This window comes from Oncorhynchus keta, chromosome 32, assembly GCF_023373465.1.
Source record: "Oncorhynchus keta strain PuntledgeMale-10-30-2019 chromosome 32, Oket_V2, whole genome shotgun sequence".
NCBI lineage: Eukaryota > Metazoa > Chordata > Actinopteri > Salmoniformes > Salmonidae > Oncorhynchus > Oncorhynchus keta.
The window spans coordinates 25310360-25331612 of NC_068452.1; the positions used below are offsets into that span (position 1 = coordinate 25310360).

The 21253-nt window shown below is 44.4% G+C and overlaps 1 protein-coding gene across 2 annotated transcripts in view; it reads right to left on the reverse strand.

Annotated features, from left to right (window-relative positions):
• Positions 1 to 6192: 6192 nt before the first annotated feature.
• LOC118365792 (collagen alpha-1(XI) chain-like) overlaps positions 6193 to 21253 on the reverse strand; it is an 82433-nt gene continuing 67372 nt past the window's right edge. For both annotated transcript variants that reach the window (XM_052491035.1, XM_052491034.1), the window contains 20 exons: positions 20991 to 21044; positions 20796 to 20903; positions 20561 to 20614; positions 18934 to 18987; positions 16397 to 16504; positions 15611 to 15718; positions 15425 to 15478; positions 15279 to 15332; positions 14912 to 14965; positions 14550 to 14603; positions 14284 to 14391; positions 13962 to 14015; positions 13569 to 13784; positions 13414 to 13449; positions 12909 to 12962; positions 12365 to 12683; positions 11542 to 11654; positions 11031 to 11099; positions 6759 to 6992; positions 6193 to 6339 (listed from right to left, as the gene is read on the reverse strand). In XM_052491035.1, coding sequence (XP_052346995.1) covers positions 6193 to 6339; positions 6759 to 6992; positions 11031 to 11099; positions 11542 to 11654; positions 12365 to 12683; positions 12909 to 12962; positions 13414 to 13449; positions 13569 to 13784; positions 13962 to 14015; positions 14284 to 14391; positions 14550 to 14603; positions 14912 to 14965; positions 15279 to 15332; positions 15425 to 15478; positions 15611 to 15718; positions 16397 to 16504; positions 18934 to 18987; positions 20561 to 20614; positions 20796 to 20903; positions 20991 to 21044 — 2052 coding nt within the window. The remainder of the gene's footprint in view (positions 6340 to 6758; positions 6993 to 11030; positions 11100 to 11541; positions 11655 to 12364; positions 12684 to 12908; positions 12963 to 13413; positions 13450 to 13568; positions 13785 to 13961; positions 14016 to 14283; positions 14392 to 14549; positions 14604 to 14911; positions 14966 to 15278; positions 15333 to 15424; positions 15479 to 15610; positions 15719 to 16396; positions 16505 to 18933; positions 18988 to 20560; positions 20615 to 20795; positions 20904 to 20990; positions 21045 to 21253) is intronic.

Genomic DNA, 21253 nt, shown 5'->3' on the forward strand with positions numbered 1-21253 from the left:
ACCACGACCTAGAACTGTCACACCGATGATTGAGCTAAATAATTTATAAACTACACATGCTGAAAATAAACCAAAGTTCTGCAGCATAGCACACACAATCAAACTGTCGCGCCAACCAAGAGCTCCTCCCCAAAGAGCTGAAAAATATGTCTTTATTTCCTCCTTCCTTACTGCTGATGCTCTCTTAAAGTGGCAGTGCAGGGTGAAGGCTCCGTGCAGGATTTCTCCACACTATCTTACTATCTTCTCTGCTGAAAAAAGCAACATGGACAATGGATTAGGGAGAATAGAGGACCTCGGAGACACAAAGACCAAACGGCAGCACCAGATTCAACAGCATAGTATTTCATTCTACCCAGATCCTACAGCATAGTGATTCATTCTACCCAGATCATACAGCATAGCGATTCATTCTACCCAGATCCTACACAATAGCGATTCATTCTCCCCAGATCCTACAGCATAGCGATTCATTCTACCCAGATCCTACAGCATAGTGATTAATTCTACCCATATCCTACAGCATAGTGATTCATTCTACCCACATCTTACAGCATAGCGATTCATTCTACCCACATCCTACAGCATAGAGATTCATTCTACCCAGATCCTACAGCATAGCGATTCATTCTACCCAGATCTTACAGCATAGTGATTCATTCTACCCAGATCCTACAGCATAGTGATTCATTCTACCCAGATCTTACAGCATAGTGATTCATTCTACCCAGATCCTACAGCATAGTGATTCATTCTACCCAGATCCTACAGCATAGTGATTCATTCTACTCAGATCTTACAGCATAGTGATTCATTCTGCCCAGATCCTACAGCATAGTGATTCATTCTACCCATATCCTACAGCATAGTGATTAATTCTACCCAGATCTTACAGCATAGTGATTCATTCTACCCATATTCTACAGCATAGTGATTCATTCTACCCAGATTATACAGCATAGTGATTCATTCGACCCAGATTCTACAGCATAGTGATTCATTCTACCCAGATCCTACAGCATAGTGATTCATTCTACCCAGATCTTACAGCATAGTGATTCATTCTACCCAGATCCTACAGCATAGTGATTCATTCTACCCAGATCCTACAGCATAGTGATTCATTCTACTCAGATCTTACAGCATAGTGATTCATTCTGCCCAGATCCTACAGCATAGTGATTCATTCTACCCAGATCCTACAGCATAGTGATTAATTCTACCCAGATCTTACAGCATAGTGATTCATTCTACCCAGATTCTACAGCATAGTGATTCATTCTACCCAGATTCTACAGCATAGTGATTCATTCTACCCAGATTCTACAGCATAGTGATTCATTCTACCCAGATCCTACAGCATAGTGATTCATTCTGCCCAGATCCTACAGCATAGTGATTCATTCTACCCAGATCCTACAGCATAGTGATTAATTCTACCCAGATCTTACAGCATAGTGATTCATTCTACCCAGATCCTACAGCATAGTGATTCATTCTGCCCAGATCCTACAGCATAGTGATTCATTCTACCCAGATCCTACAGCATAGTGATTAATTCTACCCAGATCTTACAGCATAGTGATTCATTCTACCCAGATTCTACAGCATAGTGATTCATTCTACCCAGATTCTACAGCATAGTGATTCATTCTACCCAGATTCTACAGCATAGTGATTCATTCTACCCAGATTCTACAGCATAGTGATTCATTCGACCCAGATTCTACAGCATAGTGATTCATTCTACCCAGATCCTACAGCATAGTGTGTGCTTTTCTGGAGAGATCAAAATGCATATTTGCCTATCGACGGTCATGATGCACTTTGCTTGATCATCATTCTGAGGAAGCAGCTAGGTCTGACCTTTCCCAGCCAGGAGCTTACACTGTGGTTAAAATCCAATTGAGTTGAAGAGTGCAGAAAGGAGAGAAATGTACTGTAACCTTTATTCTGCATTGACGCTAACCTTGAGGACTAGTCTCCGTAGGGGACTGGTGGACTTGGTCAAGGGTTATGTGATAGAAAGTGTGTGTGTGTGTGAGAGAGAAAGAGAGAGAGAGACAACATGTATTATGTCTGAATAAAAGCGAGAGAGGAGAGCCAGCATGAGGAAGATTTGACAGTGTGTTTTGTCACATAACCAGCCAACCAGACAGTGTTATAGCAAGAGCCAACAATACAGCAGTGTCTGTTCTGTGTATCTTAATTCCTGCCCTCTCTCTCTCTCTCTCTCTCTCTCTCTCTCTCTCTCTCTCTCTCTCACACACACACACTGGACAGTTCTGGGAAAATCTCAATGGCTGTGTTCCTTATCCAGAACTGTTTCATTACCCCCCTCCCACCCAGGCTAGTGTCTCTCCTCTGTTTCCCTCTGGAGGAATGAAACACCACCTAATTGAAATAAATGAACTGGGAATCCAATCAGAGTTGATTACATCTGCTGTGGTGGGATGTTGATTGCGGGCTCATTGAGTGAATGTTGCAGAACTAGGCGGTAATGAAGAGAATTGTTTGTCTATTACACTGAGTGGTGAGAGGCCGATACAAACAACTCTCTTTCCCTCTCTCTCTCTCTCTCTCTCTCTCTCTCTCTCTCTCTCTCTCTCTCTCTCTCTCTCAGATACAGCCTAGTCTTTTTAAAATAGTTTTTTTATTCGCTCATCACGTTTCACAAACCCATTTTCATTCAGGCAACAGATTGTTATTCATACTCAAGTCCTTAGAATAACTGTACAGTATATAAAATGAGTAGAACAGATACTATACACAGGGTGTGAGGAGGAGTACGCTGATAAACTGCCAGTACTGTTTATGTACACAGGCTGGGAGACCAGCCTGCAGGTTGTTGGAGAGATGTTGTAGAGATGTAAAGGCACTACGTTGTAACAACGGCTGTCTTGGGAGTTTTAGCGCTTAAAGCGAAAACGTGGAACTTACAGTGCCTTGCGAGAGTATTCGGCCCCCTTGAACTTTGCGACCTTTTGCCACATTTCAGGATTCAAACATAAAGATATAAAACTGTATTTTTTTGTGAAGAATCAACAACAATTGGGACACAATCATGAAGTGGAACGACATTTATTGGATATTTCAAACTTTTTTAACAAATCAAAAACTGAAAAATTGGGCGTGCAAAATTATTCAGCCCCCTTAAGTTAATACTTTGTCGCGCCACCTTTTGCTGCGATTACAGCTGTAAGTCGCTTGGGGTATGTCTCTGTCAGTTTTGCACATCGAGAGACTGAAATTTTTTCCCATTCCTCCTTGCAAAACAGCTCGAGCTCAGTGAGGTTGGATGGAGAGCATTTGTGAACAGCAGTTTTCAGTTCTTTCCACAGATTCTCGATTGGATTCAGGTCTGGACTTTGACTTGGCCATTCTAACACCTGGATATGTTTATTTTTGAACCATTCCATTGTAGATTTTGCTTTATGTTTTGGATCATTGTCTTGTTGGAAGACAAATCTCCGTCCCAGTCTCAGGTCTTTTGCAGACTCCATCAGGTTTTCTTCCAGAATGGTCCTGTATTTGGCTCCATCCATCTTCCCATCAATTTTAACCATCTTCCCTGTCCCTGCTGAAGAAAAGCAGGACCAAACCATGATGCTGCCACCACCATGTTTGACAGTGGGGATGGTATGTTCAGGGTGATGAGCTGTGTTGCTTTTACGCCAAACATAACGTTTTGAATTGTTGCCAAAAGGTTCAATTTTGGTTTCATCTGACCAGAGCACCTTCTTCCACATGTTTGGTGTGTCTCCCAGGTGGCTTGTGGCAAACTTTAAACAACACTTTTTATGGATATCTTTAAGAAATGGCTTTCTTCTTGCCACTCTTCCATAAAGGCCAGATTTGTGCAATATACGACTGATTGTTGTCCTATGGACAGAGTCTCCCACCTCAGCTGTAGATCTCTGCAGTTCATCCAGAGTGATCATGGGCCTCTTGGCTGCATCTCTGATCAGTCTTCTCCTTGTATGAGCTGAAAGTTTAGAGGGACGGCCAGGTCTTGGTAGATTTGCAGTGGTCTGATACTCCTTCCATTTCAATATTATCGCTTGCACAGTGCTCCTTGGGATGTTTAAAGCTTGGGAAATCTTTTTGTATCCAAATCCGGCTTTAAACTTCTTCACAACAGTATCTCGGACCTGCCTGGTGTGTTCCTTGTTCTTCATGATGCTCTCTGCGCTTTTAACGGACCTCTGAGTCTACAGTGCAGGTGCATTTATATGGAGACTTGATTACACACAGGTGGATTGTATTTATCATCATTAGTCATTTAGGTCAACATTGGATCATTCAGAGATCCTCACTGAACTTCTGGACAGAGTTTGCTGCACTGAAAGTAAAGGGGCTGAATAATTTTGAATTTTTTTCATGATTGTGTCCCACTTGTTGTTGATTCTTTAAAAAAAAATACTGTTTTATATCTTTATGTTTGAAGCCTGAAATGTGGCAAAAGGTCGCAAAGTTCAAGGGGGCTGAATACTTTCGCAAGGCACTGTACCCCTAACCTACCTCTGGTACTGTAACCTGACTACCATACAGCAGGTTAGAGTGTGTGTACTGTAGTGTCCAGTCCTACAGTACGATATGATACTCCCTGGCTCAGAGAGCATTCCTTTCCCATCATGCACAGCTTTTGGAGCACCAATAACTTGCACCCTTTCTCTCTCCTCCTGCCTCAAGACACACAACACCACAAATGTAGTTGACACAAAACAAAAACATTTTCTTTAGCACCAAACAAAATACATCATAAAAATGAATTCACATAGAAAACAAATAAACAAATACATGACTGAGGCGGAGAACAGGACAGTGGATAATAATGGTACTTTCTAAAAGATGCTTGAAAACAACGACATGTGAAATGCTCCTTGATGTAACAGACAAACGGAGGACTGGAGAAAACACTGTTAATATCCTCTTCAAGAACAACATGCTCTGAAACTCATTCTCGGGCTGAAACAGCTCCAGCTCAACCATTAAGGCCTGGAATGCAGAGTGCTTGTTTTCCGTAACAAAATGGACGCCAAACTGACACAAATAGGAAATGAAAACATGGAAGGCCGGAAAGTCATATTATCAACAGGCATGCAGAGTAAACCAGTCCAATAAGGAAAGCAACCTTCTCCATTCAAGTAACCATTGGGCTCAATAGACTACTAGGAACATGGTATTGCGTGCACTTCTCACTTCTCATTCAGTGAGTGATCTGCAGTTGAAGAGTAAACACTGAGCAAAGCTATCATTTCTATTATACAGTATGTGCAACCTTCTAATTAACACAGGGAATGTTGACAGATGAAATGGACTAGTATGGAATTGACATGCTACCGATGTAGGATCTTAATTTGATCACCCTGTTCCAATGCAGGATATGTAAAACTTGTGGTGTATTTGTAATTTTTACTTTGACATTTCAGACTTGATTTTCCCTGATGAAAAATGTATCAACCCCAACAAAAATGTCCATTCATTATAATCCACATAATAATTCACATTTCCTGTTGCTGCAGCATTGTTTTCCTGCTGTAGTGAACTGTCTCAAATTAAGATCCTACAACTGTCGGTACACCACCAGTTAACAATAACTAATGTCCTTATACTGCAATATGATATTATCCTACTGCAATCCAGGCATGCTAATGAGTATGCCAGATAGTGTCTCCTGCTAATTCCACTACGCTCTCATCACAATCCCTCAGGTAGCAACTCGTCTCATCTGCATCCCAGGCCTGACAAAGACAGTGCCACTCAACTGACCCATACCACAGATGACAGGCTAACCCCATGCCTCAACATGGGAGGGATCTGCCTGTCTTTTTAAATTGGTTGTTGTCAAGTGGAACAAGAGACTACTTCTAGCGGATCTAATTACAGCACACTCAAAAGGTGAGCGATGAAAAGAATGACGATAAAGAAAACCACTACACATTAAATATATCTAATTGGATGAAGTCCCTTTGATAAATGTGCTTTGTTCCTCCTTGCCTCTGCTCCTCTACTCGCCATTGGTTGTTGAGAGTCATATAACATATGCCAGAAACCCACCACATATACGGACGGACATGTAATAATAAATATTGTGTGTGGAAACAACAGTGTGAAGTCCAGTTTCTTTCATTGGTAAGTTGTTGTGCAGGTCAGTTCCGGTCATTCCTTGGTTGGTCGATACAACGTTAGTTAACCGTTGTAACATACTGGTCCCACGTGGAAGCCAAACTTTTGGTTGCTGCTTCCAAAGTCTGAGGGGGCCACGTCTATGACTGGCAGCAGCTCTGCTCTGGGGGAGTCGATCTCCAGGACTGTCCGCTCCTGTCCCTTACGGAACTACACCAGAGACAAAGAAAAAGACAGCAGAGTTGAGGATACACTGTGCCTGCTAACTCGCTAACTCTCATTCTAACTTCGATCCTATCTATACCATCCTCAGATATCATATGATGAACTGATTGTGACCAACCGCATGGCCTTATCGAATCAAACAGCAGCTGACAAAACATTAGTCAAAACATTAGCATTGTTCAAAACATTAGCATTGGTCAAAACATTAGCATTGATCAAAACATTAGCATTGGTCAAAACATTAGCATTGATCAAAACATTAGCATTGATCAAAACATTAGCATTGATTAAAACATTAGCATTGATCAAAACATTAGCATTGGTCAAAACATTAGCATTGCTCAAAACATTAGCACCAATTACATTAATTAATTCATTTTCCTTTGTCTCTGCATGTCACCTACCTGGCAACCGTCGTGTGTTGCCTGGATGAAGGGGCTCTTGGCCTGGCTCATCTCCTCGTCGTTGCTTCCCAGGAAGCGTATGGCGTGCTGGTGGCTGCGGGTGGCGCTGTCGAACCAGCCGGCAGAGTTCTGGCAGGAGTAGGTGAAGGTCTGTCTGGCCGTGGCACTCAGCAGTTTCAGGAAGGTCAGCTGGACCACGTGGACCGGGTTCCCATCAGAGTCACTGTACTGTAGCTGGACCAGAGACACACAGCATATCAGAGTCATTGTACTGTAGCTGGACCAGAGACACACAGCATATCAGAGTCATTGTACTGGAACTGGACCAGAGACACACAACATATCAGAGTCATTGTACTGGAACTGGACCAGAGACACACAGCATATCAGAGTCATTGTACTGGAACTGGACCAGAGACACACAGCATATCAGAGTCATTGTACTGTAACTGGACCAGAGACACACAACATATCAGAGTCATTGTACTGGAACTGGACCAGAGACACACAGCATATCAGAGTCATTGTACTGTAACTGGACCAGAGACACACAACATATCAGAGTCATTGGACTGGAACTGGATCAGAGACACACAGCATATCAGAGTCATTGTACTGGAACAGAGACACACAACATATCAGAGTCATTGTACTGGAACTGGACCAGAGACACACAACATATCAGAGTCATTGTACTGGAACTGGACCAGAGGCAGACAGCATATCAGAGTCATTGTACTGGGACTGGACCAGAGACACACAGTACATCAGAGTCATTGTACTGGAACAGAGACACACAACATATCAGAGTCATTGTACTGGAACTGGACCAGAGACACACAACATATCAGAGTCATTGGACTGGAACTGGATCAGAGACACACAGCATATCAGAGTCATTGTACTGGAACAGAGACACACAACATATCAGAGTCATTGTACTGGAACTGGACCAGAGACACACAACATATCAGAGTCATTGTACTGGAACTGGACCAGAGGCAGACAGCATATCAGAGTCATTGTACTGGGACTGGACCAGAGACACACAGTACATCAGAGTCATTGTACTGGAACAGAGACACACAACATATCAGAGTCATTGTACTGGAACTGGACCAGAGACACACAACATATCTGAGTCATTGTACTGGAACTGGACCAGAGACACACAGCATATCAGAGTCATTGTACTAGAATTGGACCAGAGACACACAACATATCAGAGTCATTGTACTGGAACTGGACCAGAGACACACAGCATATCAGAGTCATTGTACTGGAACTGGACCAGAGCCACACAACATATCAGAGTCATTGTACTCTAGCTGGACCAGAGACACACAACATATCAGAGTCATTGTACTGGAACTGGACCAGAGACGCACAACATATCAGAGTCATTGTACTGGAACTGGACCGGAGACACACAACATATCAGAGTCATTGTACTGGAACTGGACCAGAGCCACACAACATATCAGAGTCATTGTACTGGAACTGGACCAGAGCCACACAACATATCAGAGTCATTGTACTGGAACTGGACCGGAGACACACAACATATCAGAGTCATTGTACTCTAGCTGGACCAGAGACACACAACATATCAGAGTCATTGTACTGGAACTGGACCAGAGACACACAGTACATCAGAGACATTATCAGAGTAATTGAATGAGAACTAGACCAGATATGAACCACATATTAATATAGACCACTTGAAGCAACCAGGCTCCCATCAGAGTCACTGCATGAGAACTGGACCAGGGGAAAGAAACAACTCTCAATGACCATGTCAGTCACATATTGAATGTCCAGAAACAAATAGCAGTGCCAATGCATTGGTAGTAGAGCATCTGGTAAAGCACTATATACAGTTGAAGTCGGAACTTTACATACACTTAGGTTGGAGTCATTATAACTCGTTTTTCAACCACTCCACAAATTTCTTGTTAACAAGCTATAGTTTTGGCAAGTCGGTTAGGACATCTACTTTGTGCATGACACAAGTAATTTTTCCAACAATTGTTTACAGACAGATTATTTCACTTAAAATCCACTGTATCACAATTCCAGTGGGTCAGAGGTTTACATACACTAAGTTGACTGTGCCTTTAAACAGCATGAAAAATTCCAGAAAATGATGTCATGGCTTTAGAAGCTTCTGATAGGCTAATTTACATCATTTGAGTCAATTAGAGGTGTACCTGTAGATGTATTTCAAGGCCTACCTTCAAACTCAGTGCCTCTTTGCTTGACATCATGGGAAAATCAAAAGAAATCAGCCAAGACCTCAGAAAAAACATTGTAGACCTCCACAAGTCTGGTCCATTCTTGGGAGCAATTTCCCAATGCCTGAAGGTACCATGTTCATCTGTACAAACAATAGTGCGCAAGTACAAACACCATGGGACCACGCAGCCGTCATACCTCTCAGGAAGGAGACGCGTTCTGTCTCCTAGAGATGAATGTACTTTGATGCGAAAAGTGCAAATCAATCCCAGAACAACAGCAAAGGACCTTGTGAAGATGCTGGAGGAAACAGGTTCAAAAGTATCTATTATCCACAGTAAAACGAGTCCTATATCGACATGACCTGAAAGGCGGCTCAACAAGGAAGAATCCACTGCTCCCAAACCGCCATAAAAAAGCTACGGTTGGCAACTGCACATGGGGACAAAGATTGTACTTTTTGGAAAAATGTCCTCTGGCCTGATGAAACAAAAATATAACTGTTTGGCCATAATGACCATCGTTATGTTTGGAGGAAAAAGGGGGAAGCTTGCAAGCCGAAGAACACCATGCGAACTGTGAAGCATGGAGGTGGCAGTATCATGTTGTGGGGGTGCTTTGCTGCAGGAGAGACTGGTGCACTTCACAAAATAGATGGCGGCATGAGGAAGGAAAATTGTGTATATATTGAAGCAACATTTCAAGACATCAGTCAGGAAGTTAAAGCTTGGGCGCAAATGGGTCTTCCAAATGGACAATGACCCCAAGCATACTTACAAAGTTGTGACAAAATGGCTTAAGGACAACAAAGTCAAGGTATTGGAGTGGCCATCCCATTCCCTAACCTCAATCCCATAGAACATTTCTGGGCAGAACTGAAAAAGCGTGTGGGAGCAAGGACGCCTGTAAACCTGACACAGTTACACCAGCTCTGTCAGGAGGAATGGACTAAAATTCACCCAATTTATTGTGGGAAGCTTGTGGAAGGCTAACCAAAATGTTTGACCCAAGTTAAACAATTTAAAGGCAATGCTACCAAATACTAATTGAGTGTATGTAAACTTCTGACCCACTGGGAATGTGATGAAAAAAATAAAAGCTTAAATAAATCATTCTCTCTACTATTATTGTGACATTTCACATTCTTAAAATAAAGTGGTGATCTTAACTGACCTAAAACAGAGATTTTAACAGAGGATTACATGTCAGGAACTGTGAAAAACTGAGTTTAAATGTATTTGGCTAAGGTGTATGTAAACTTCTGACTTCAACCGTACATCCAATCTATAATGGCTAGGGCCAGGAGTTTTTCCATGACCAAATAACCTGGGCAGGAAAACCAGGCTGACAGAGTTAATGCTGGTTACAGACCACTATATCCATCCTGGTGAACAGAGGAAGGAAGGCTAGAACCAATTGTATTACCATGAACCTTTTCTCTCTCTTAGAAATCTCAACCCGTATTTCATTAATAATGTAAGAGGAGAGGAGGGGACAAAGGTCACAGTAATTCAGCTAGAGTCAGAATAAGAGAGTCGGGGAGAAAAAGAGAGTTAGTGAGAGGGAGAGAGAGAGAGAGAGAGAGAGAGAGAGAGAGAGAGAGAGAGAGAGAGAGAGAGAGAGAGAGAGAGAGAGAGAGAGAGAAAAGGACACAATGGGGTGGGTGTGAAAGAGTCAGTGAAAGGGATTGGACTGGGAGGGAAGTGATTATCTTTCTGTGTTAAGAGATGTCTGGTCAGGTGCACATGAAAGACCAGTGCTCAAAGCTCTGAATGCTCTTCAATGAGAGCCCACTGTTGCCAGAGGCTCTGCGTGACTCACTCACTACTGCAGGCAGAAGACACAGGTATCATACATGGGCACATACATCAACACTCTATTGGACAGTAGGTTCAATCACGCACATGCTCACACGCATGCACATCTACTCAATTATACACATGATTATTATTCAAACGCACTCCCTTTAAATGAATATAATCTACCTGGTGTTTGGAAACATTTAAATGAACGGCAGCAGTTGAAAGTGGTCAGTACCTGTTTGCCTTTCCTGTATTGGCTGAACCAGCTCCCTGGTTTCTCTTTGTTCCAGGCTGCTAGCTTCACCTGTTCACAGGAATACAGAAGGAAACAAGGAGCCTCTGTAACACAGGCTTCTGAGGATGTGCAGATCTGGTATCTTAATTTGATCACTCTGTTGTTTGTGGAGAATGTTCCTGCACAGCGGGAAATATCAATTGTCGTGTATTAAAGGTTTTAAAAGGCTTCTATAAGGTTTGTGATTTCCACTTTTAAATTGATTTGACATTAAGAAAAATGTAACAGAAAATGTATCAACGCCTAAAAAATGTATCCGAATTATAATCCACATAATAATTCACATATCCTGTTGCTGCAGGATTATTTTCCTGCTGTGATAAATAGAGTCAAATCAAGATAGTGCATCTGTAAGACACCAGTTGATCTGAGGCCAATGAATATGTACTGTACACTACTACTACAACGCTCTAGTACGGTTGAGCAGACATCAAGGTAGTTTGAGACTCACAGTTTCAAACCTCTTGTCCGGGTAGAGACAGGTGTCTCCCTCAGCGGTGAAGTTACAGAAGACCTTGATGGAGTCCCTGTGACATCCCTGGTTGGGGTCGATCCAGTAGTCACCTGGGACAGGTACGGAGACGGAGACAGCGGTGTCATTTCAATATGGGACAGCAGATCAGGCAAGAGAAAGGGGAAGACATGAAATCGTAGAGTACGTCTGATGTAACAGGTAACTATCCTGGCTATTGGAGGATTTGGTGGCTTATTGACTCAATCAAATACAGGGCCTATAAGAAAGTCTACATCCCCCTTGGATTTCTTCACATTGTGTTACAAAGTGGGATTCAAATGGATTTATTGTCATTTTTTTGTCAACGATCTACACAAAATATTCTGTAATGTCAAAGTGGAAGAACAATTATTGATATATATTTTTTTAAGAATAATGAAAAGGAAAACACTAATATACCTTGATTAGATAAATATTCTCCCCTCAAAATCAATACATGTTATAAACACATTTGGCAGCTATTACAGCTGTTAGTCTTATTGGGTAAGTCTCAGAAAAGCTTTACACACCTGGATTGTGCAATATTTGCCCATTATTCTTTTCAAACTGCTTCAAGCTCTGTCAACTCTGTTGGGGGGCATGGCTAGAAAGCCATTTTCAAGTGTTGCCATAGATTTTTAGATTTTAGGTCTTTTTGGTAAGCAAAAGTTCAAGGGGGTGTAGATTTTCTATAGGCACCGTACATGTTCAATATGAGTGCCAATGCAGGGTGCTGAGGGGAGATCTGTGTGATACGAGGGTGATGAGGTGATGTGCTGACCGTCTCTGTAGCCATGCTGGATCATCATGAGCTCCTTGCAGGTGCGGGCGGGGCTCTCAAAGGTCCCCAGGGGCTTCCTCATCAGCTCCACCTCTGTCTTCATGGAGGTGAGGGAGGCAAACACCTCCTCCATGCCCTCTGCCTCCTCCAGCATGGGCTGGTCTGCCTGCAGGAACACCTCCTGCTCCAGATCCATCTTCATCTCTGCCTCCTCGTAGGGAGCTGAGCCTCCTTGCACCATCCTAGAGTGCCTCTTCCTCTTCCTCCGGCCCTCGTGGTCTCTGATAGGCAGCGGCTGGACCATGGTGGCAGGTGGACCCTGGAGGGAAGGAACACAAGTGGAAGAGAGAAGACAAGAAATAACAGTGACTGGGAGAGGCAGAACAAAAAGAGAATTGTGGGGGGAAGGAGAGGCGAGGAGGTGTGTGTGGTTGAACAACAACATGCGATGGGACAGAACAGAGGGGACGGAGAGAAACAGAAAGAGACAGGTGGGTTGGATGAGAAGTGTGGAGGTGGGGAGGTGTGTGTGTGGAGGACTTACAGGGGGTCCGGGGGATCCGGCGGGGCCAGTGTCTCCTTGGGGTCCGATGGCGCCCTGAAGAAAAGAGTGGAACAAAATCCTGCATCAATCCTCCGGTCACCTGGAGCGATTCTCACACTGGTTTGCCAAATCCCTCTTTGATCCTGGCAGATATGGTCCTAGGGTTTATAGGATTATCCAGCTCTGTACATCAGCAGTCTGTGGCCAAAGCCCCTGCTCTCTACATGACACACTATGGTACTTTTGACCACATCACACCACACCACTATATCCTATTAAAATACACTGTACCCACAGGAACAACACATCACTGTATGGGCTCACTTTTAAGGCCAAAATACATTTAAAAAGCACAATGTAGAAAATTAATCTGAGCGATGGTTCATTTGGCAAGGCGAGATAGCCGCTTGTCTGGCAGCATACGCTTCTACCAGCTGCTAGCTATAGGCTGGTGTGTAAGGAGAGGAATGAAAATGTGGAGATACAGTCAGATGACTGGACTCACCAGGTCTCCTTTGGATCCTCTCTCACCAACTGCACCCTAACAGGGGAGGGAGGAGAGGTCATTTTGAAATAGGAAAAGTCATATCAAAGTAAAGCAAAGCCAACTATGAAGAGTTGAGTGGGGTGGGGGAGGGAGGGAGGAGGAGGGGGACTTACAGAAAGTCCCGGGGGTCCTGGGGGGCCGGTGGGGCCAGGGAGGCCACCCTTACCCCCGTCTCCTTTGGTTCCTTGTGTGCCCTGATTTCCAGGCAGGCCTCTGTCTCCCTTCTCTCCCAGCTCTCCTGGAGGTCCGATCAGACCGATCAGACCACCGTGACCTTTATCTCCCTTCCTGCCCGGGTCTCCTTTCAAACCTGGCAGTCCTGGGGGTCCCTGGGAAAAACACAGGATCACATTTACTACATGGTTACACATGGGTGAAAAAATATATAATTGACATATCACTGGAATTGACCCTATCAAGGCTACCTACCATATGTTATGTGGAAGAGAGGCAATAACAGTACAGTAGGTTGACATATGAACATGTAATATGCATGGGGATCTTACCATGGGTCCAGGGGGTCCCGTCTGGCCTGGGGGGCCATTTAACCCTTGCTCACCCTGCAAATGAAAACACAAATAGGGGTTAATCAATTAGTGAAGGGCTCCAGCATTGACTGGGGTTGCTCAAGGTCATATGACAACATGTCCCCAAGCCTTGTTGCTGGTTGTACTGAGATGCACCATGCATGTTGATAGTAAACCAATGACAGATTATACTAAACTAATTAGGGAGACATGATGAGGGGAGCAGCAGAGCCACAGGCTACAGTAAAGGGAGATGTCTGTTTGAGTTAGAGTAAAGAGAGGAGAGGAGAGGGGGACTCACCCCAGGGCCTGGGATCCCTCGGAGGCCCTCCGGGCCAGGCATCCCTGAATGTCCCTGGGGCCCCACTGGCCCTTTCTTCCCCACCAGACCCTCAACCCCATTGGTCCCCTAAAGGAAGGAGAGAGAGGAACAGAATGACATGGTGGTGAGGAAAACAAAATGGAGTAAAACTGATATGTGTGGTGTACAATGTAGTGGCATTTTCTTTTTGGGGATATATTTTCTTCATATTTCATGAATGAGTTGAGTGTTCCACACATCCTTACCTTTGCTCCCTTCATTCCTTGTTTCCCTTCTTTTCCAGCAGCTCCCAAGTGGCCCTGGGGAGAGAGAGAGAGAGAGAGAGAGAGAGAGAGAGAGAGAGAGAGAGAGAGAGAGAGGTGGGGGTACACGAGGACAGAGTTTCAGCTGCTGGGGACAATACCCGAGTGCTTAAAAGCCTTACACTGCTTTTGTTCTTCTAAAACAGATAGAGGTCAATAAAATCCCTGAAGATATCCGAGTCTGTAGAAATATACAACAATAAAGGCATGCACGCAAGCCCCACAAACTCTCTCTCTCTCTCTTCTCTCTCTCTCTCTCTCTCTCTCTCTCTCTCACACACCCACACACACACATCTACACTCACCCTTCTCCCGGGGGGCCCGGAAGGGCCCGGTTCTCCAGAGGCTCCTGGGGGTCCCTGAGGACAGCAGAACAAAGCGTCAGAGTTGAAACACACAACATCCACACACAGTCTCAAAGACAACAACCACACACAGTCTAAAAGACAACCACACACAGTCTAAAAGACACAGGGAAGAAAGAACAGCATATCCATGAAATAAACAAGCCTCTCTGTATGTGACAAAGTACAAAGGCAATACTATATCTTTGGTATGCATTCACTTTATGTATGTGATACTGTTGAATGAGCTCAGAGAATATACACCGTAACACATGTTTATGCTGTTCGTATGAATTCCTGTGTGATGTAAATGCTTTACTGTACTTACGGCTTTCCCAGGATCACCGTTGTCTCCCTTTGCTCCCGGTCCACCGTCAACTCCCTGTTCCAACCAGAAACACACATTTAGAGGAGGAACAGAAGAATCAGTCATCTACTGCCTGTTGTATTACTTGGTTCTACGGGTGTACTCACATTGATTCCTGCTTCTCCAGGGGGTCCAGAATCTCCGGGGAACCCAAGGGGCCCCTACAGAGGACCGGGAGTGGTCAGTTACCAATGACTTCAAGCATCGCTTGAGATTAATCTAATGCATTGGTCTGCCACCCACTCAAGAACCAGTTGGTAGAGGATGAGTGGCCTACATAGAGATCTACTCACTGGGTTTCCTTTGGGTCCGTCCTCCCCTGGCATGCCTCTGACTCCTGCAGGTCCTGCTGCTCCGGAGGGGCCAGAGTCACCCTTCTCCCCCAGCTCCCCTTTACCACCCTGGGGACACCATACAATCATAGAGTTAGTGGTTGAGACAGAGAGAGAGAGAGAGAGAGAGAGAGAGAGAGAGAGAGAGAGAGAGAGAGAGAGAGAGAGAGAGAGAGAGAGAGAGAGAGAGAGAGAGAGAGAGAGAGAGAGAGAGAGAGAGAGAGAGAGAGAGAGAGAGAGAGAGAGAGAGAGAGAGAGAGAGAGAGAGAGAGAGAGAGAGAGAGAGAGAGAGAGAGAGAGAGAGAGAGAGAGAGATAGAGAGAGAGAGAGAGAGAGAGGGAGAGAGAGAGAGAGAGAGAGAGAGAGAGAGAGAGAGAGAGAGAGAGAGAGAGAGAGAGAGAGAGAGAGAGAGAGAGAGAGAGAGAGAGAGAGAGAGAGAGGAGAGAGAGAGGGAATAGAGAGAGAGAGAGAGAGAGAGAGAGAGAGAGAGAGAGAGAGAGAGAGAGAGAGAGAGAGAGAGAGAGAGAGAAGAGAGAGAGAGAGAGAGAGGGAAGAGAGAGAGAGAGAGAGAGAGAGGGAGAGAGAGAGAGAGAGAGAGAGAGAGAGAGAGAGAGAGAGAGAGAGAGAGAGAGAGAGAGAGAGAGAGAGAGAGAGAGAGAGAGAGAGAGAGAGAGAGAGGGAATAGAGAGAGGGAATAGAGAGAGGGGGAGAGGCAGTGAAGAAGAGGATGAGAGAAAGATGACTTACAGCGGCACCAGTGTCTCCAACTGGTCCCGGGTCCCCAGCCTCTCCCTCCTCCCCCTTCTCTCCAACGATCCCAGGCTGGCCCACTCCACCAGGCTGGCCAGCAGTGCCCTGTTACAACACAACAGAACCACTCGAACCAACACAATGACAGGAGGAGTGAAATAATAAATATTTAATCTACAGGTTTCTTGTGATGAGGTTGTTTTGTTTGTCTGTTGTTCTCTGTCAGGGTGCTGAGACAACAGCTGCACCATCATCACTAGGAGAAAATATTGACTGTTGTCTGTGTGTGTGAGTTTCCTCTGTTGATGCGATCTGAGTAACAGAGTGTGGAGTCAGTCTCTCTGCGTCGGTGTGTGTCAATGTGGAAGTGTGTGCTGGCTGTCTCGAGAGAAAAACAGTGAAAGCATCTCTCTCTTTGGTAGAGTGCACAAATTGGAGCATGTGAGTGAGTGGAAGACTATCCTGTCTGCAGTGCAAGCCAGCTCTTCTATTTCCCACAAAGACTCAAAGCTTCTCTTTATCCATTTCTCTCTCACAACATCACCTGCATCAATCCATTTATGGATCGCTCCATCTCTACACCCTTCTATTTCCATGGCACCATATGAATCCGACCTGGGTTCAAATGGTATTCAACATCTTTCAAATAGTGCTTGATTGAGCTTGGATAGGAAACTAGAACCAATGGGATAGTCCCAAAAGTACAAACTCCGCCCATCTAGCACTCCGGGCAAATGCTCAAATAAAGTATGTGGTCTATCAAATGAAAGTTGTACCCAGGTCTGATGTGACGATCTGAATCTGTACCACTGAATCAATACAAGCATTTCACTACACCCACAATAACATCTGCTTAATATGTCTATGTGACCAATACATTTTGATTTATTTGATTTTTGACTATGTGTGTGTGTGTGTGTGTGTGTGTGTGTGTGTGTGTGTGTGTGTGTGTGTGTGTGTGTGTGTGTGTGTGTGTGTGTGTGTGTGTGTGTGTGTGTGTGTGTGTGTGTGTGTGTGTGTGTAGTGACTTCTTCCCATCTCTCTCTCTCGTGAATAATTGATTGGTGTGAGATGTTGAGAGGTTGGCCATTAATAGAGGTAAATATAACTCCCACTGAGGGATGATTGTCTGATAATCCTTAATGATTTATAGAGGTAAACATAACTTCCTCCCAGGGATGATTGTCTAATACTCCTTAATGATTTATAGAGGTAAATATAACTTCCTCCCAGGGATGATTGTCTGATACTCCTTAATGATTTATAGAGGTAAATATAACTTCCTCCCAGGGATGATTGTCTAATACTCCTTAATGATTTATAGAGGTAAATATAACTTCCTCTCTGGGATGATTGTCTAATAGTCCTTAATGATTTATAGATGTAAATATAACTCTCACTGAGGGATGATTGTCTGATACTCCTTAATGATTTATAGAGGTAAATATAACTCCCACTGAGGGATGATTGTCTAATACTCCTTAATGATTTATAGAGGTAAATATAACTCCCACTGAGGGATGATTGTCTAATACTCCTTAATGATTTATAGAGGTAAATATAACTTCCTCCCAGGGATGATTGTCTAATACTCCTTAATGATTTATAGAGGTAAATATAACTCCCACTGAGGGATGATTGTCTGATACTCCTTAATGATTTATAGAGGTAAATATAACTTCCTCTCAGGGATGATTGTCTAATACTCCTTAATGATTTATAGAGGTAAATATAACTCCCACTGAGGGATGATTGTCTAATACTCCTTAATGATTTATAGAGGTAAATATAACTTCCTCTCAGGGATGATTGTCTAATACTCCTTAATGATTTATAGAGGTAAATATAACTTCCTCTCGGGGATGATTGTCCAATACTCCTTAATGATTTATAGAGGTAAATATAACTCCCACTGAGGGATGATTGTCTGATACTCCTTAATGATTTATAGAGGTAAATATAACTTCCTCTCAGGGATGATTGTCTAATAGTCCTTAATGATTTATAGAGGTAAATATAACTACCCCTGAGGGATGATTGTCTAATACTCCTTAATGATTTATAGAGGTAAATATAACTCCCACTGAGGGATGATTGTCTGATACTCCTTAATGATTTATAGAGCGGTAAATATAACTCCCACTGAGGGATGATTGTCTAATGCTCCTTAATGATTTATAGAGGTAAATATAACTCCCACTGAGGGATGATTGTCTAATACTCCTTAATGATTTATAGAGCGGTAAATATAACTCCCACTGAGGGATTACATTCTAATACCACTTAATAATTCACAGCTCCAAACCGGCAGAGGGTCTGGGAGAGGGAGAGGGGCAGAGGGTAGAGGAGTGTGTGTGCCGTGTGTGAAGTAACAACCCTGTTGGTGGGTGTGTTCTGATAGTCGGTAGTGTAGATTTGCGTAGGACTGAGAGCTGCGCAAAATAGTATACCGTCTTGCAACATAAACCAATCCAATACTGCAGCAAACCCAGTGCACATAAATGTGGTCAGATAAGGCCAGAAATATACTGTACCTCTCCACCAATGGACCCCTGGGGGCCTCTGGGGCCATGTTGTCCTGGAGGGCCCTGAGGAGAAAATAAATCATTAGCCATTGGCTTGAGACAGCACATACATGCATCAGCACACACAGACACAAACACACACACACCTCTATCCCAAAGGAAGTAGACTGTGTGACCCACCAGGCAGCTCCTCCCTGGGTACAGTGACTTTGCATGCTAGTCATTCAGTGAGGGCCTGGTGGCTGAGGGCCTGGTGGCTGGTGCAACATATCGCCAGAACAGAACCAGCCTCTATGATCATTACCTCACTGACATGATGAAGACACCACGAGGACAAGCCATTACCCTCAATGACACACAGAAAGGTTCTCTCTCTTCCGGTCTTTCACCCCCTCTCTCTGTACAGTATCTCCCTCTCTTTCTCTCCCTTCATCTCTCTCCCTCCCTCTATCCCCTCCTTTTCTCTCTCTCTCTCTCTCTCTCTCTCTCTCTCTCTCTCTCTCTCTCTCTCTCTCTCTCTCTCTCTCTCTCTCTCTCTCTCTAAGAGGAACCTCTCGTTCTCTCCAAGAACACATGATCAGGCTACAGGGGAAATGAGAGCACTCACTGACACTCAGTCAGTGTGATGGGATTCCACCCCTCCGTGCACCTCCACATGGACAACAAGCTATCCATCATAATTTCACTTACTGCTCCCTTCCAGCCCAGAGTTAATGGTTAGCTGTGCTTCACAAACACTGAAATCCCAATATAGTGAGAGTCTGTACACACAGCACTAAAACAGACAGACATACTCCAGACACTACCACATCCACTACAGTAAGCACATATCCTATAATCCTGCTACTGGGGAGCTACGCGGGCATTAGAAGCTGCAATCCTGTGAACCACAGCATTCACATGGATGAGGCTTTCCCAGTGAGATCTCTTGCCCTCTCTCTCTCACATCCCTCTCTCTCTATCCCCCCATATATTTTGTTCCCTCTCATCCTCTCCTTCTCTCCCTTTTTGTTCCCTCTTTAGTTTTTTTGTTCTGTTTTTGACGCTTCCTTCCCCCCTCCCTAATCAGGCTGAGTGTGCTGTGGCGCCGGCTGTGTGTGTAGAATCTTGTTTAGCATGTGTTCACGGTCTGTGGCGTTCTGAAATGACTGTCACAATAGAAGGAAGATGCTCATTAGACAGGCCCGGCTCAGGCTAATCTGATTAGCAGCTGTCACGCTGCCGTCTTCCTCCTCAAACCACCGCCCTCTCTCTCTCTCTCTCTCTCTCTCTCTCCATCCCTATCCCTCGCTTTCTCTCTCCCTCCTTCACTCCACTGACTCTTTGACTTTTCTCCCTCTCACTCTCTCTAGCTCTTCAGAGGGACTCCTTGTTACATTTAGACACAAAGCCCTAGTCCTCTCTGGGTGTGTAGCTGGACGTGTCATGGCTGTTACGCTCCAGTCACTCTACATGGAGCCAGACTCTAGACACTGCCTCCAAGCAGGGCTGTACTTTAGTTAGGCTTTATACCCCAATGAAGATGAGAGACATACTTAAGGAATGATCTTTGGTGGGGGAGTCCAGTGAGGCTGCCAGGTCAACAATAGAATATAGGGAAATTATGTCATCATCCAATGGTATGTCCAGTACTCACCATCGTGCCCACGTGTCCACTGTCTCCCTTCTCTCCTGGGAGTCCTGGCATGCCCTGTAAAGACAGAGTATGGTTAGAGGTGCAGTGGTAGGTGCTGTTGATGAGAGATTATACAGTCCACCTGTCAGCTATATGCTGGAGTAGAGAGATGGATGGTACAGTCCACCTGTCAGCTATATGCTGGAGTAGAGAGATGGATGGTACAGTCCAACAGAGGGGTGTCTCGTTTCCTCACCTGTAGTCCAGTGGGTCCTGTGCCCCCCTTGTGGCCTCTCGCTCCCTCGTCTCCCTTCGGCCCGTACATCCCCTGCTGGCCTCTCAGCCCCGGCTCCCCGTCCACACCCTGAAACACACACAGAGGTCAGTGCTGTACACACATACAGTACACACAAACACACACAATAAAGACAGATACATTGAATAGACGTACCGGTAACCCCGGATGGCCGACAGGTCCCTGGATTCCAATAGGTCCTGAAGGGCCCTGGAGAAGAGACCGAGAAACAGAGATGCTGTTGACAGTATACTGCATATCAATCATACACTGCAGGAAAACACTGCTGTGTCGGGAGCTCAAAAAACACAACGACTGTGAAATTGCAGCTGTTGATGGTAGCTGTTTGTGATTGCTTGGCTTCTGAAGGTGTTAGACAGTATTTTGAATAGTTTGATAGAGCTGCCAGGGCTAGGATA